Genomic DNA, 17,631 nt, shown 5'->3' with positions numbered 1-17,631 from the left:
AGTGGCTGTTACAACATGGTACAGTTAGAGATATCTTGTTTAGGTAACTACAGAAGACAACACAGCTGTTTTCATTTACACTTCCATTTATTAACCTCATTTACACATTAAGTCACGAGGACTAAACTCAGCAAAAAAAGAAACGTCCCCCTTTCAGGACCCGGTCTTTCAAAGATAATTTGTAAAAAAAATCAATATAACTTCACAGATCTTCATTGTAAAGGGTTTAAACACTGTTTCCCATGATTGTTCAATGAACCATAAACAATTAATGAACATGCACCTGTGGAACGGTCGTTAAGCTTACAGACGATAGGCAATTAAGGTCACAGTTATGAAAACTTAGGTCACTAAAGAGGCCTGTCTACTAACTCTGAAAAACACCAAAAGAAAGATGCCCAGTGTCCCTGCTCATCTGTTTAAATGTGCCTTAGGCATGTTGCAAGGAGGCATGAGGACTGCAGATGTGGCCAGGGCAATAAATTGCAATGTCCGTACTATGAGACGCCTAAGACAGCACTACAGGGAGACAGGATGGACAGCTGATCGTCCTCGCAATGGCAGACCAAGTGTAACAACACATGCACAGGATCGGTACATCCGAACATCACACCTGTGGGACAGGTACAGGATGGCAACAACAACTACCCAAGTTACACCAGGAACGCACAATCCCTCCATCAGTGCTCAGACCGTCCGCAATAGGCTGAGAGATGCTGGACTGAGGACTTGTAGGCCTGTTGTAAGGCAGGTCCCTCACCAGACATCACAGTCAACAACGTCGCCGGACCAGACAGGACAGGCAAGAAGGTCTCTTCACTGACGAGTCTCGGTTTTGTCTCACCAGGGGTGATGGTCGGATTCACGTTTATCGTCAAAGGAATGAGCGTTACACCGAGGCCTGTAGTCTGGAGCGGGATCGATTTGGAGGTGGAGGGTCCGTCATGGTCTGGGGCGATGTGTCACAGCATCATCGGACTGAGCTTGTTGTTGAGATTGCCCTCAATGACGCTGTGCGTAACAGAGAAGACATCCTCCTCCCTCATGTGGTACCCTTCCTGCAGGCTCATCCTGACATGACCCTCCAGCATGACAATGCCACCAGCCATACTGCTCGTTCTGTGCGTGACTTCTTGCAAGACACTCACCATGGCCAGCGAAGAGCCCGGATCTCAATCCCATTGAGCATGTCTGGGACCTGTTGGATCGGAGGGTGAGGGCTAGGGCCATTCCTCCCAGAAATGTCTCACAGCAAGAACATCTGGTGCAATCCATGAGGAGGAGATGCACTGCAGTATTAATGCAGCTGGTGGCCACACCAGATACTGACTGTTACTTTTTATTTTGACCCCCCCTTTGTTCAGGGACACATTATTCCATTTCTGTTAGTCACATGTCTGCGGAACTTGTTCAGTTTATGTCTCAGTTGATGAATCTTATGTTCATACAAATATTTACCCGTTAAGTTTGCTGAAAATAAATGCAGTTGACAGTGAGAGAACGTTTCATTTTCTGCTGAGTTTATATAAAATCACACTGCAGGGAGAAAACACACGTAAAACATTTCTGTGGAACACACACACACACACACACACACACACACACACACACACACACACACACACACACGGCCCTGATAACATGGTTCCCTCCCTCGTCTCTCTCTTTCTCCCTTCTCTCTTCCTCTCTCTCTCTCTCCCTCCCTCCCTCTTTTTCTCTCTCTCCCTCCATCATCTCTCCTCCCTTCTTCTCCCTCTTTCTCACATATCTCTAATGACTACCCTTTTCACACACAATCTCTACACAGACACACAATCTCTACGCACACACACTATCCAGAGGTCACTTGGGGTGGTCACAGAGAAATAAAACTCGAGGCCTCTAATCTGTGACACTCTTCTCTTCTTCCATCCTCCTCTCTCTGTCTCTTATGGTTGTGGTTGTATTGTGGTCAGTGCTGAACAGTCATGTTGAGCAGTCTCTTGCTCAGTAAGGTGTTGTGTTGCTTCAGGTAGTCGATGAGATCAGCTTGTTTCTCCACTACCTCCTCCAGACTGGAGCCCTCTCTGGAGAGGAACAGGATAACAAGGTCAGGACAACGTTAGAACAATGAAAAGGCAACATTAGGTGTTAACATAAGGGTTAGGGTTAGGTGTATATATATATATATATACCTGAAATCAGTCCAGGGTTAGGTGTGTATATATATATATACCTGAAGTCAGTCCAGGGTTAGGTGTGTATATATATATATACCTGAAGTCAGTCCAGGGTTAGGTGTGTATATATATATATATACCTGAAGTCAGTCCAGGGTTAGGTGTATATATATATATATACCTGAAGTCAGTCCAGGGTTAGGTGTGTATATATATATATATACCTGAAGTCAGTCCAGGGTTAGGTGTGTATATATATATATATACCTGAAGTCAGTCCAGGGTTAGGTGTGTATATATATATATCTGAAGTCAGTCCAGGGTTATGTGTATCATATATATAGTCAGTAGGGTTACCTGAAGTCAGTCCAGGGTTACTGTGTATATATATATATATATATACCTGAAGTCAGTCCAGGGTTAGGTGTGTATATATATATATATATACCTGAAGTCAGTCCAGGGTTAGTGTATATATATATATATATATACCTGAAGTCAGTCCAGGGTTAGGTGTGTGTATATATATATATATATACCTGAAGTCAGTCCAGGGTTAGGTGTGTATATATATATATATACCTGAAGTCAGTCAGGGTTAGGTGTTATATATATATATACCTGAAGTCAGTCCAGGGTTATATATATATATATATATATATATATATATACCTGAAGTCAGTCCAGGGTTAGGTGTGTATATATATATATATATATATATATATACCTGAAGTCAGTCCAGGGTTAGGTGTGTATATATATATATATATATATATATATATATATATATATATATATATACCTGAAGTCAGTCCAGGGTTAGGTGTATATATATATATATATATATATATATATATATATATATATATATATATATATATATATATATATATATATATATACCTGAAGTCAGTCCAGGGTTAGGTGTGTATATATATATATATATACCTGAAGTCAGTCCAGGGTTAGGTGTGTATATATATATATATAGTCAGTCCTGAAGGTGTGTATATATATATATATACCTGAAGTCAGTCCAGGGTTAGGTGTGTATATATATATATATATATATATATATATACCTGAAGTCAGTCCAGGGTTAGGTGTGTATATATATATATATATATATAGTCATATATAGGTGTATATATATATATATACCTGAAGTCAGTCCAGGGTTAGGTGTATATATATATATATATATATCTGAAGTCAGTCCAGGGTTAGGTGTATATATATATATATATATACCTGAAGTCAGTCCAGGGTTAGGTGTGTATAATATATATATATATATACCTGAAGTCAGTCCAGGGTTAGGTATATATATATATATATACCTGAAGTCAGTCCAGGGTTAGGTGTGTATATATATATATATATATATATATACCTGAAGTCAGTCCAGGGTTAGGTGTGTATATATATATATATACCTGAAGTCAGTCCAGGGTTAGGTGTATATATATATATATACCTGAAGTCAGTCCAGGGTTAGGTATATATATATATATATATATATATATATATATATATATATATACCTGAAGTCAGTCCAGGGTTAGGTGTGTATATATATATATATATATACCTGAAGTCAGTCCAGGGTTAGGTGTGTATATATATATATATATACCTGAAGTCAGTCCAGGGTTAGGTGTGTATATATATATATATATACCTGAAGTCAGTCCAGGGTTAGGTGTATATATATATATATATATATATACCTGAAGTCAGTCCAGGGTTAGGTGTATATATATATACCTGAAGTCAGTCCAGGGTTAGGTGTGTATATATATATATACCTGAAGTCAGTCCAGGGTTAGGTGTGTATATATATATATATATACCTGAAGTCAGTCCAGGGTTAGGTATATATATATATATATACCTGAAGTCAGTCCAGGGTTAGTGTGTATATATATATATATATATATACCTGAAGTCAGTTCCAGGTTAGGTATATATATATATATATACCTGAAGTCAGTCCAGGGTTAGGTGTATATATATATATATATACCTGAAGTGAGTCCAGGGTTAGGTATATATATATACCTGAAGTCAGTCCAGGGTTAGGTGTATATATATATATAATATATATAATAATAATAATATACCTGAAGTCAGTCCAGGGTTACAGTCATGTGTGCATACATATATGGGTGGTATCGAACCCATATACAAGCGCCATACCAACTGAGCAACAGAAGACCACAGGTATCTATATATATATACCTGAAGTCAGTCCAGGGTTAGGTGTGTATATATATATATATATATATATATATATACCCGAAGTCAGTCCAGGGTTAGGTGTGTATATATATGTATATATATATATATACCTGAAGTCAGTCCAGGGTTAGGTGTGTATATATATACCTGAAGTCAGTCCAGGGTTAGGTGTGTATATATATATATATATATATATATATATATATACCTGAAGTCAGTCCAGGGTTAGGTGTGTATATATATATATATATACCTGAAGTCAGTCCAGGGTTAGGTGTGTATATATATATATATACCTGAAGTCAGTCCAGGGTTAGGTGTGTATATATATATATATACCTGAAGTCAGTCCAGGGTTAGGTGTGTATATATATATATATACCTGAAGTCAGTCCAGGGTTAGGTGTGTATATATATATATATATACCTGAAGTCAGTCCAGGGTTAGGTGTATATATATATATATATACCTGAAGTCAGTCCAGGGTTAGGTGTATATATATATATATATATACCTGAAGTCAGTCCAGGGTTAGGTGTGTATATATATATATACCTGAAGTCAGTCCAGGGTTAGGTGTGTATATATATATATATATATACACCTGAAGTCAGTCCAGGGTTAGGTGTGTATATATATATATATACCTGAAGTCAGTCCAGGGTTAGGTGTGTATATATATATATATATATACCTGAAGTCAGTCCAGGGTTAGGTGTGTATATATATATATATATATACCTGAAGTCAGTCCAGGGTTAGGTGTGTATATATATATATATACCTGAAGTCAGTCCAGGGTTAGGTGTATATATATATATACCTGAAGTCAGTCCAGGGTTAGGTGTGTATATATATATACCTGAAGCCAGTCCAGGGTTAGGGTTAGGTGTGTATATATATATATATATACCTGAAGTCAGTCCAGGGTTAGGTGTGTATATATATATACCTGAAGTCAGTCCAGGGTTAGGTGTGTATATATATATACCTGAAGTCAGTCCAGGGTTAGGTGTATATATATATATATATATATATATACCTGAAGTCAGTCCAGGGTTAGGTGTGTATATATATATATATACCTGAAGTCAGTCCAGGGTTAGGTGTGTATATATATATATATATCTGAAGTCAGTCCAGGGTTAGGTGTGTATATATATATATATATCTGAAGTCAGTCCAGGGTTAGGTGTATATATATATATATATACATATACCTGAAGTCAGTCCAGGGTTAGGTGTGTGTATATATATATATACCTGAAGTCAGTCCAGGGTTAGGTGTATATATACCTGAAGCCAGTCCAGGGTTAGGTGTATATATACCTGAAGTCAGTCCAGGGTTAGGTGTATATATATATATACATATACCTGAAGTCAGTCCAGGGTTAGGTGTGTGTATATATATATATACCTGAAGTCAGTCCAGGGTTAGGTGTATATATATATATATACATATACCTGAAGTCAGTCCAGGGTTAGGTGTGTGTATATATATATATACCTGAAGTCAGTCCAGGGTTAGGTGTATATATACCTGAAGCCAGTCCAGGGTTAGGTGTATATATATATATATATATATATATATATATATATATATATATATATACCTGAAGTCAGTCCAGGGTTAGGTGTGTATATATATATATATACCTGAAGTCAGTCCAGGGTTAGGTGTGTGTATATATATATATACCTGAAGTCAGTCCAGGGTTAGGTGTGTATATATACCTGAAGTCAGTCCAGGGTTAGCTGTGTGTATATACCTGAAGTCAGTCCAGGGTTAGGTGTGTGTATATATATATATATATACCTGAAGTCAGTCCAGGGTTAGGTGTGTATATATATATATATATACCTGAAGTCAGTCCAGGGTTAGGTGTGTGTATATATATATATACCTGAAGTCAGTCCAGGGTTAGGTGTATATATACCTGAAGCCAGTCCAGGGTTAGGTGTATATATACCTGAAGTCAGTCCAGGGTTAGGTGTGTATATATACCTGAAGTCAGTCCAGGGTTAGGTGTATATATACCTGAAGTCAGTCCAGGGTTAGGTGTGTATATATACCTGAAGTCAGTCCAGGGTTAGCTGTGTGTATATACCTGAAGTCAGTCCAGGGTTAGGTGTGTATATATATATATACCTGAAGTCAGTCCAGGGTTAGGTGTATATATACCTGAAGCCAGTCCAGGGTTAGGTGTATATATACCTGAAGCCAGTCCAGGGTTAGGTGTGTATATATACCTGAAGCCAGTCCAGGGTTAGGTGTATATATACCTGAAGCCAGTCCAGGGTTAGGTGTGTATATACCTGAAGCCAGTCCAGGGTTAGGTGTGTATATATATATATATACCTGAAGCCAGTCCAGGGTTAGGTGTATATATACCTGAAGCCAGTCCAGGGTTAGGTGTATGTATATACCTGAAGCCAGTCCAGGGTTAGGGTGTATATATACCTGAAGCCAGTCCAGGGTTAGGTGTGTATATATACCTAAAGCCAGTCCAGGGTTAGGTGTGTGTATATACCTGAAGCCAGTCCAGGGTTAGGTGTGTATATATATATATATATATATATATATATACCTGAAGTCAGTCCAGGGTTAGGTGTATATATACCTGAAGCCAGTCCAGGGTTAGGTGTATATATACCTGAAGCCAGTCCAGGGTTAGGTGTATATATACCTGAAGCCAGTCCAGGGTTAGGTGTATATATACCTGAAGCCAGTCCAGGGTTAGGTGTATATATACCTGAAGCCAGTCCAGGGTTAGGGTTGAAGCCAGTCCAGGGTTAGGTGTATATATACCTGAAGCCAGTCCAGGGTTAGGTGTATATATACCTGAAGCCAGTCCAGGGTTAGGTGTATATATACCTGAAGCCAGTCCAGGGTTAGGTGTGTATATATATATATATATATTATATATATATATATACCTGAAGCCAGTCCAGGGTTAGGTGTATATATACCTGAAGCCAGTCCAGGGTTAGGTGTATATATACCTGAAGCCAGTCCAGGGTTAGGTGTGTGTATATACCTGAAGCCAGTCCAGGGTTAGGTGTGTATATATACCTGAAGCCAGTCCAGGGTTAGGTGTATATATACCTGAAGCCAGTCCAGGGTTAGGTGTATATATACCTGAAGTCAGTCCAGGGTTAGGTGTATATATACCTGAAGCCAGTCCAGGGTTAGGTGTATATATACCTGAAGCCAGTCCAGGGTTAGGTGTATATATACCTGAAGCCAGTCCAGGGTTAGGTGTATATATACCTGAAGCCAGTCCAGGGTTAGGGTGTATATATACCTGAAGCCAGTCCAGGGTTAGGTGGTGTATATATACCTGAAGCCAGTCCAGGGTTAGGTGTGTATATATATACCTGAAGTCAGTCCAGGGTTAGGTGTGTGTATATACCTGAAGCCAGTCCAGGGTTAGGTGTGTATATACCTGAAGCCAGTCCAGGGTTAGGTGTATATACCTGAAGCCAGTCCAGGGTTAGGTGTATATATACCTGAAGCCAGTCCAGGGTTAGGTGTGTATACCTGAAGCCAGTCCAGGGTTAGGTGTGTATATATACCTGAAGCCAGTCCAGGGTTAGGTGTATATATACCTGAAGCCAGTCCAGGGTTAGGTGTATATATACCTGAAGCCAGTCCAGGGTTAGGTGTATATATACCTGAAGTCAGTCCAGGGTTAGGTGTATATATATATATATATATACCTGAAGCCAGTCCAGGGTTAGGTGTATATACCTATAGGGTTATATATACCTGAAGCCAGTCCAGGGTTAGGTGTATATATACCTGAAGCCAGTCCAGGGTTAGGTGTGTATATACCTGAAGCCAGTCCAGGGTTAGGTGTATATATACCTGAAGCCAGTCTCAGTAGTGTTGTAGGAGGTAGATGGTTCCTCCTGACTGATATCTGGACCAGCTCTGTCTCTGTTGAACCTCACCACCCTGACTGGAGAGAGAAAGCGAACACACACACACACACACACACACACACACACACACACACACACACACACACACACACACACACACACACACACACACACACACACACACACACACACACACACACACACACACACACACACACACACACACACACACACACAAACATTATCTTGTTACCAATCAGTCTTTCCCTACTCTCTCCCTCGCTTTCCCTCGCTCCTTCAGTCTCCCCCTCAGTCACAGTCCCCCTCAGTCACAGTCCCCCTCAGTCACAGTCCCCCACAGTCACAGTCCCCCCACAGTCACAGTCCCCTCAGACACAGTCCCCTCAGACACAGTCCCCTCAGACACAGTCCCCTCAGACACAGTCCCCTCAGACACAGTCCCCTCAGTCACACAGTCAGTCCCTCAGTCACACACAGTCTCCCCTCAGTCACAGTCCCAGACAGTCACAGTCCCCTCAGTCACAGTCCCCTCAGTCACAGTCCCCTTCAGTCACAGTCCCCCAGACAGTCACAGTCCCCTCAGTCACAGTCCCAGACAGTCACAGTCCCCCTCAGTCACAGTCCCCCTCAGTCACAGTCCCCTCAGTCACAGTCCCCCAGTCAGTCACAGTCACCCCCTCAGTCACAGTCCCCAGTCACAGTCCCAGACAGTCACAGTCCCCCTCAGTCACAGTCACAGTCCCCCTCAGTCACAGTCCCCCTCAGTCACAGTCCCCCTCAGTCACAGTCCCCCTCAGTCACAGTCCCAGACAGTCACAGTCCCAGACAGTCACAGTCCCCCTCAGTCACAGTCCCCCTCAGTCACAGTCCCCCTCAGTCAGTCACAGTCCCCCTCAGTCACAGTCCCCTCAGTCACAGTCCCCCTCAGTCACAGTCCCCCTCAGTCACAGTCCCCCTCAGTCAGTCACAGTCCCCCCATTCAGTCACAGTCCCCCAGTCAGTCACAGTCCCCCAGTCAGTCACAGTCCCCCTCAGTCACAGTCCCCCTCAGTCACAGTCCCCCTCAGTCACAGTCCCCCTCAGTCACAGTCCCCCTCAGTCACAGTCCCCCTCAGTCACAGTCCCCTCAGTCACAGTCCCAGACAGTCACAGTCCCCCTCAGTCCCAGTCCCAGTCAGTCACAGTCCCCCTCAGTCAGTCACAGTCCCCCTCAGTCACAGTCCCCCTCAGTCACAGTCCCCCTCAGTCACAGTCCCCCAGACAGTCACAGTCCCCCCAGTCACAGTCCCAGACAGTCACAGTCCCCACAGTCACAGTCCCCCCAGTCACAGTCACAGTCCCCCTCAGTCACAGTCCCCCTCAGTCACAGTCCCCCTCAGTCACAGTCCCAGACAGTCACAGTCCCACAGTCCCAGAGTCACAGTCCCCCTCAGTCACAGTCCCCCCCAGACAGTCACAGTCCCCCTCAGTCAGTCACAGTCCCCCTCAGTCACAGTCCCCCTCAGTCACAGTCCCCCTCAGTCACAGTCCCCCTCAGTCACAGTCCCCCTCAGTCACAGTCCCCCTCAGTCAGTCACAGTCCCCCAGTCAGTCACAGTCCCCCTCAGTCAGTCACAGTCCCCCTCAGTCACAGTCCCCCTCAGTCACAGTCCCCCTCAGTCACAGTCCCCCTCAGTCACAGTCCCCCTCAGTCACAGTCCCCCTCAGTCACAGTCCCCCTGAGTCACAGTCCCAGACAGTCACAGTCCCCCTCAGTCACAGTCCCCCTCAGTCACAGTCCCAGTACCCCTCAGTCACAGTCCCCCTCAGTCACAGTCACAGTCCCCCTCAGTCAGTCACAGTACCCCCTCAGTCACACAGTCCCCCTCAGTCACAGTCCCCCAGTCACAGTCTCAGTCACAGTCCCCCTCAGTCACAGTCCCCCTCAGTCACAGTCCCCCTCAGTCACAGTCCCCCTCAGTCACAGTCCCCCTCAGTCACAGTCCCCCTCAGTCACAGTCCCCTCAGTCACAGTCCCCTCAGACACAGTCCCCTCAGACACAGTCCCCTCAGACACAGTCCCCCTCAGACACAGTCCCCCTCAGTCACAGTCCCCCTCAGTCACAGTCCCCCTCAGTCACAGTCCCCCTCAGTCACAGTCCCCCTCAGTCACAGTCCCCCTCAGTCTGACTCACACTCAAATTAAATTCAAGGGGCTTTATTGGAAAGGGAAACATGTGTTTACTTTGCCAAGTGAAATAGATAAACAGAAGTGACACAGGAAACATTACACTCACAAAAGTTCCAAAGGAAGAGACATTTCAGATGTGATATAAAGGCTTTTTACAGTGTTGTAACGGTGTGCAAGTCTCTCTCCCTGGAATGTGAAGTATTTCTCAAGGTTGGTTCTGTGTGTGTGTTTAGGGTAAATATATATATATAGAGAGAGAGAGGGATAGAGGGATAGAGAGAAAGAGATGAGAGAAGAGAGAGAGAGAGAGATGAAGAAAGAGAGAGAGAGATGAAGAGAGAGAGAGAGAGAGAGAGAGAGAGAGAGAGAGAGAGAGAGAGCGGAGAGAGAGAGAGAGAGAGAGAGAGAGAGCGGAGAGAGAGAGCGAGAGAGAGAGAGAGAGAGAGAGAGAGAGAGAGAGAGAGAGAGAGAGAGAGAGAGAGAGAGAGAGAGAGGAAGAGAGAGAGAGGGGTGAGAGAGAGGGATGTGATGAAGGGGTTGAGTGCAGTAGTTGGACAGTAGAGATGTGACACATTCCACACCTCCCTCTAAGAGACGACACACACCGTCTGTCTGCCGTTCCTCTGCTGTTCGTTCAGCGCCGTGTGCTGGGTAATGGTCTTCACCGATCCACCTGAACCCCAAAACCACAGACCCCATCTGGGGCCCGGATCCAGAAGTGTAAATAATGTCCTGGGTCTGATCTGATTGGGTGTAATTTCAAACAACTGCTGCAGTAGTGACAAAGAAAGACATCAGATAATTTTTGCTGCTGCTTTTCACCAGAGCTTGTTGTTGTTGTTGGCCAATCAGAAGTCATCAAAGTGGCAATGGGCTCATAGAGCCTCCGTGTGGTAAAGGTTAGGAGATATCTAATCAATGGAGGATGGAATTAAAATGATAGATTTAAAAAAGAAAAGGAGAAGGAGAAGGACAGCTAGAGCTACAACCACCCAAGAGCCAACAGCTAGGCTGCTACTTTATATTCTGAAGGAGAAGGAGAAGGACGGGCTACAACCACCAAGAGCCAACAGCTAGGCTGCTACTTTATATTCTGAAGGAGAAGGAGAAGGACGGGCTACAACCACCAAGAGCCAACAGCTAGGCTGCTACTTTATATTCTGAAGGAGAAGGAGAAGGACGGGCTACAACCACCAAGAGCCAACAGCTAGGCTGCTACTTTATATTCTGAAGGAGAAGGAGAAGGACGGGCTACAACCACCAAGAGCCAACAGCTAGGCTGCTACTTTATATTCTAAAAGGAGAAGGAGAAGGACGGGCTACAACCACCAAGAGCCAACAGCTAGGCTGCTACTTTATATTCTGAAGGAGAAGGAGAAGGACGGGCTACAACCACCAAGAGCCAACAGCTAGGCTGCTACTTTATATTCTGAAGGAGAAGGACGGGCTACTTTATATTCTGAAGGAGAAGGACGGGCTACAACCACCAAGAGCCAACAGCTAGGCTGCTACTTTATATTCTGAAGGAGAAGGAGAAGGACGGGCTACAACCACCAAGAGCCAACAGCTAGGCTGCTACTTTATATTCTGAAGGAGAAGGAGAAGGACGGGCTACAACCACCAAGAGCCAACAGCTAGGCTGCTACTTTATATTCTGAAGGAGAAGGAGAAGGACGGGCTACAACCACCAAGAGCCAACAGCTAGGCTGCTACTTTATATTCTGAAGGAGAAGGAGAAGGACGGGCTACAACCACCAAGAGCCAACAGCTAGGCTGCTACTTTATATTCTGAAGGAGAAGGAGAAGGACGGGCTACAACCACCAAGAGCCAACAGCTAGGCTGCTACTTTATATTCTAAATTAAAAGGAGAAGGAGAAGGACGGGCTACAACCACTTTATATTCAAGAGCCAACAGCTAGGCTGCTACTTTATATTCTGAAGGAGAAGGAGAAGGACGGGCTACAACCACCAAGAGCCAACAGCTAGGCTGCTACTTTATATTCTGAAGGAGAAGGACGGGCTACAACCACCAAGAGCCAACAGCTAGGCTGCTACTTTATATTCTGAAGGAGAAGGACGGGCTACAACCACCAAGAGCCAACAGCTAGGCTGCTACTTTATATTCTGAAGGAGAAGGAGAAGGACGGGCTACAACCACCAAGAGCCAACAGCTAGGCTGCTACTTTATATTCTGAAGGAGAAGGAGAAGGACGGGCTACAACCACCAAGAGCCAACAGCTAGGCTGCTACTTTATATTCTGAAGGAGAAGGAGAAGGACGGGCTACAACCACCAAGAGCCAACAGCTAGGCTGCTACTTTATATTCTGAAGGAGAAGGAGAAGGACGGGCTACAACCACCAAGAGCCAACAGCTAGGCTGCTACTTTATATTCTGAAGGAAAAGGAGAAGGAGAAGGACGGGCTACAACCACCAAGAGCCAACAGCTAGGCTGCTACTTTATATTCTGAAGGAGAAGGAGTAGGACGGGCTACAACCACCAAGAGCCAACAGCTAGGCTGCTACTTTATATTCTGAAGGAGAAGGAGAAGGACGGGCTACAACCACCAAGAGCCAACAGCTAGGCTGCTACTTTATATTCTAAATTGAGAAGGAGAAGGAGAAGGACGGGCTACAACCACCAAGAGCCAACAGCTAGGCTGCTACTTTATATTCTGAAGGAGAAGGAGAAGGACGGGCTACAACCACCAAGAGCCAACAGCTAGGCTGCTACTTTATATTCTAAATTAAAAGGAGAAGGAGAAGGACGGGCTACAACCACCAAGAGCCAACAGCTAGGCTGCTACTTTATATTCTGAAGGAGAAGGACGGGCTACAACCACCAAGAGCCAACAGCTAGGCTGCTACTTTATATTCTGAAGGAGAAGGACGGGCTACAACCACCAAGAGCCAACAGTTAGGCTGCTACTTTATATTCTGAAGGAGAAGGACGGGCTACAACCACCAAGAGCCAACAGCTAGGCTGCTACTTTATATTCTGAAGGAGAAGGAGAAGGACGGGCTACAACCACCAAGAGCCAACAGCTAGGCTGCTACTTTATATTCTGAAGGAGAAGGAGAAGGACGGGCTACAACCACCAAGAGCCAACAGCTAGGCTGCTACTTTATATTCTGAAGGAGAAGGAGAAGGACGGGCTACAACCACCAAGAGCCAACAGCTAGGCTGCTACTTTATATTCTGAAGGAGGAGAAGGACGGGCTACAACCACCAAGAGCCAACAGCTAGGCTGCTACTTTATATTCTGAAGGAGAAGGACGGGCTACAACCACCAAGAGCCAACAGCTAGGCTGCTACTTTATATTCTAAATTGAAGGAGAAGGACGGGCTACAACCACCAAGAGCCAACAGCTAGGCTGCTACTTTATATTCTGAAGGAGAAGGACGGGCTACAACCACCAAGAGCCAACAGCTAGGCTGCTACTTTATATTCTGAAGGAGAAGGAGAAGGACGGGCTACAACCACCAAGAGCCAACAGCTAGGCTGCTACTTTATATTCTGAAGGAGAAGGACGGGCTACAACCACCAAGAGCCAACAGCTAGGCTGCTACTTTATATTCTGAAGGAGAAGGACGGGCTACAACCACCAAGAGCCAACAGCTAGGCTGCTACTTTATATTCTGAAGGAGAAGGACGGGCTACAACCACCAAGAGCCAACAGCTAGGCTGCTACTTTATATTCTGAAGGAGAAGGAGAAGGACGGGCTACAACCACCAAGAGCCAACAGCTAGGCTGCTACTTTATATTCTGAAGGAGAAGGAGAAGGACGGGCTACAACCACCAAGAGCCAACAGCTAGGCTGCTACTTTATATTCTGAAGGAGAAGGAGAAGGACGGGCTACAACCACCAAGAGCCAACAGCTAGGCTGCTACATTATATTCTGAAGGAGAAAGAGAAGGACGGGCTACAACCACCAAGAGCCAACAGCTAGGCTGCTACTTTATATTCTGAAGGAGAAGGACGGGCTACAACCACCAAGAGCCAACAGCTAGGCTGCTACTTTATATTCTGAAGGAGAAGGAGAAGGACGGGCTACAACCACCAAGAGCCAACAGCTAGGCTGCTACTTTATATTCTGAATTAAAAGGAGAAGGACGGGCTACAACCACCAAGAGCCAACAGCTAGGCTGCTACTTTATATTCTGAAGGAGAAGGAGAAGGACGGGCTACAACCACCAAGAGCCAACAGCTAGGCTGCTACTTTATATTCTGAAGGAGAAGGAGAAGGACGGGCTACAACCACCAAGAGCCAACAGCTAGGCTGCTACTTTATATTCTGAAGGAGAAGGACGGGCTACAACCACCAAGAGCCAACAGCTAGGCTGCTACTTTATATTCTGAATTAAAAGGAGAAGGACGGGCTACAACCACCAAGAGCCAACAGCTAGGCTGCTACTTTATATTCTGAAGGAGAAGGAGAATGACGGGCTACAACCACCAAGAGCCAACAGTTAGGCTGCTACTTTATATTCTGAAGGAGAAGGAGAAGGACGGGCTACAACCACCAAGAGCCAACAGCTAGGCTGCTACTTTATATTCTGAAGGAGAAGGAGAAGGACGGGCTACAACCACCAAGAGCCAACAGCTAGGCTGCTACTTTATATTCTGAAGGAGAAGGAGAAGGACGGGCTACAACCACCAAGAGCCAACAGCTAGGCTGCTACATTATATTCTGAAGGAGAAGGAGAAGGACGGGCTACAACCACCAAGAGCCAACAGCTAGGCTGCTACTTTATATTCTGAAGGAGGAGAAGGACGGGCTACAACCACCAAGAGCCAACAGCTAGGCTGCTACTTTATATTCTGAAGGAGAAGGAGAAAGACGGGCTACAACCACCAAGAGCCAACAGCTAGGCTGCTACATTATATTCTGAAGGAGAAGGACGGGCTACAACCACCAAGAGCCAACAGCTAGGCTGCTACTTTATATTCTGAAGGAGAAGGAGAAGGACGGGCTACAACCACCAAGAGCCAACAGCTAGGCTGCTACTTTATATTCTAAATTAAAAGGAGAAGGAGAAGGACGGGCTACAACCACCAAGAGCCAACAGCTAGGCTGCTACTTTATATTCTGAAGGAGAAGGACGGGCTACAACCACCAAGAGCCAACAGCTAGGCTGCTACATTATATTCTGAAGGAGAAGGAGAAGAACGGGCTACAACCACCAAGAGCCAACAGCTAGGCTGCTACTTTATATTCTGAAGGAGAAGGACGGGCTACAACCACCAAGAGCCAACAGCTAGGCTGCTACTTTATATTCTGAAGGAGAAGGACGGGCTACAACCACCAAGAGCCAACAGCTAGGCTGCTACTTTATATTCTGAAGGAGAAGGACGGGCTACAACCACCAAGAGCCAACAGCTAGGCTGCTACTTTATATTCTGAAGGAGAATGACGGGCTACAACCACCAAGAGCCAACAGCTAGGCTGCTACTTTATATTCTGAAGGAGAAGGAGAAGGACGGGCTACAACCACCAAGAGCCAACAGCTAGGCTGCTACTTTATATTCTGAAGGAGAAGGACGGGCTACAACCACCAAGTGCCAACAGCGAGGCTGCTACATTATATTCTGAAGGAGAAAGAGACGGACGGGCTACAACCACCAAGAGCCAACAGCTAGGCTGCTACTTTATATTCTGAAGGAGAAGGACGGGCTACAACCACCAAGAGCCAACAGCTAGGCTGCTACTTTATATTCTGAAGGAGAAGGACGGGCTACAACCACCAAGAGCCAACAGCTAGGCTGCTACTTTATATTCTGAATTAAAAGGAGAAGGACGGGCTACAACCACCAAGAGCCAACAGTTAGGCTGCTACTTTATATTCTGAAGGAGAAGGAGAAGGACGGGCTACAACCACCAAGAGCCAACAGCTAGGCTGCTACTTTATATTCTGAAGGAGAAGGACGGGCTACATTATATTCTGAAGGAGAAGGACGGGCTACAACCACCAAGAGCCAACAGCTAGGCTGCTACTTTATATTCTGAAGGAGAAGGACGGGCTACAACCACCAAGAGCCAACAGCTAGGCTGCTACTTTATATTCTGAATTAAAAGGAGAAGGACGGGCTACAACCACCAAGAGCCAACAGCTAGGCTGCTACTTTATATTCTGAAGGAGAAGGAGAATGACGGGCTACAACCACCAAGAGCCAACAGTTAGGCTGCTACTTTATATTCTGAAGGAGAAGGAGAAGGACGGGCTACAACCACCAAGAGCCAACAGCTAGGCTGCTACTTTATATTCTGAAGGAGAAGGAGAATGACGGGCTACAACCACCAAGAGCCAACAACTAGGCTGCTACATTATATTCTGAAGGAGAAGGAGAAGGACGGGCTACAACCACCAAGAGCCAACAGCTAGGCTGCTACTTTATATTCTGAAGGAGAAGGACGGGCTACAACCACCAAGTGCCAACAGCGAGGCTGCTACATTATATTCTGAAGGAGAAAGAGACGGACGGGCTACAACCACCAAGAGCCAACAGCTAGGCTGCTACTTTATATTCTGAAGGAGAAGGACGGGCTACAACCACCAAGAGCCAACAGCTAGGCTGCTACTTTATATTCTGAAGGAGAAGGACGGGCTACAACCACCAAGAGCCAACAGCTAGGCTGCTACTTTATATTCTGAAGGAGAAGGACGGGCGACAACCACCAAGAGCCAACAGCTAGGCTGCTACTTTATATTCTGAAGGAGAAGGACGGGCTACAACCACCAAGAGCCAACAGCTAGGCTGCTACTTTATATTCTGAAGGAGAAGGACGGGCTACAACCACCAAGAGCCAACAGCGAGGCTGCGACTTTATATTCTGAAGGAGAAGGAGAAGGACGGGCTACAACCACCAAGAGCCAACAGCTAGGCTGCTACTTTATATTCTGAAGGAGAAGGACGGGCTACAACCACCAAGAGCCAACAGCTAGGCTGCTACTTTATATTCTGAAGGAGAAGGACGGGCTACAACCACCAAGAGCCAACAGCTAGGCTGCTACTTTATATTCTGAATTAAAAGGAGAAGGACGGGCTACAACCACCAAGAGCCAACAGCTAGGCTGCTACTTTATATTCTGAAGGAGAAGGAGAAGGACGGGCTACAACCACCAAGAGCCAACAGCTAGGCTGCTACTTTA

General features: G+C 45.0%; 1 protein-coding gene across 1 annotated transcript in view; it reads right to left on the bottom strand.

Moving 5' to 3' along the window:
- Positions 1 to 1,656: 1,656 nt before the first annotated feature.
- Positions 1,657 to 17,631, bottom strand: part of LOC124021212 (transmembrane protein 192-like) — a 49,539-nt gene continuing 33,564 nt past the window's right edge. The window contains exons 3-4 of the mRNA XM_046336560.1: positions 8,270 to 8,363; positions 1,657 to 2,066 (exon numbers count right to left, since the gene is read on the bottom strand). Coding sequence (XP_046192516.1) covers positions 1,952 to 2,066; positions 8,270 to 8,363 — 209 coding nt within the window. The 3' untranslated portion in view covers positions 1,657 to 1,951. The remainder of the gene's footprint in view (positions 2,067 to 8,269; positions 8,364 to 17,631) is intronic.

Source organism: Oncorhynchus gorbuscha, unplaced genomic scaffold (assembly GCF_021184085.1).
Source record: "Oncorhynchus gorbuscha isolate QuinsamMale2020 ecotype Even-year unplaced genomic scaffold, OgorEven_v1.0 Un_scaffold_1091, whole genome shotgun sequence".
NCBI classification, from domain to species: domain Eukaryota; kingdom Metazoa; phylum Chordata; class Actinopteri; order Salmoniformes; family Salmonidae; genus Oncorhynchus; species Oncorhynchus gorbuscha.
The sequence above is the reverse complement of the archived record's forward strand: the minus strand, read 5'-3'. Positions and strand labels throughout refer to the sequence as shown.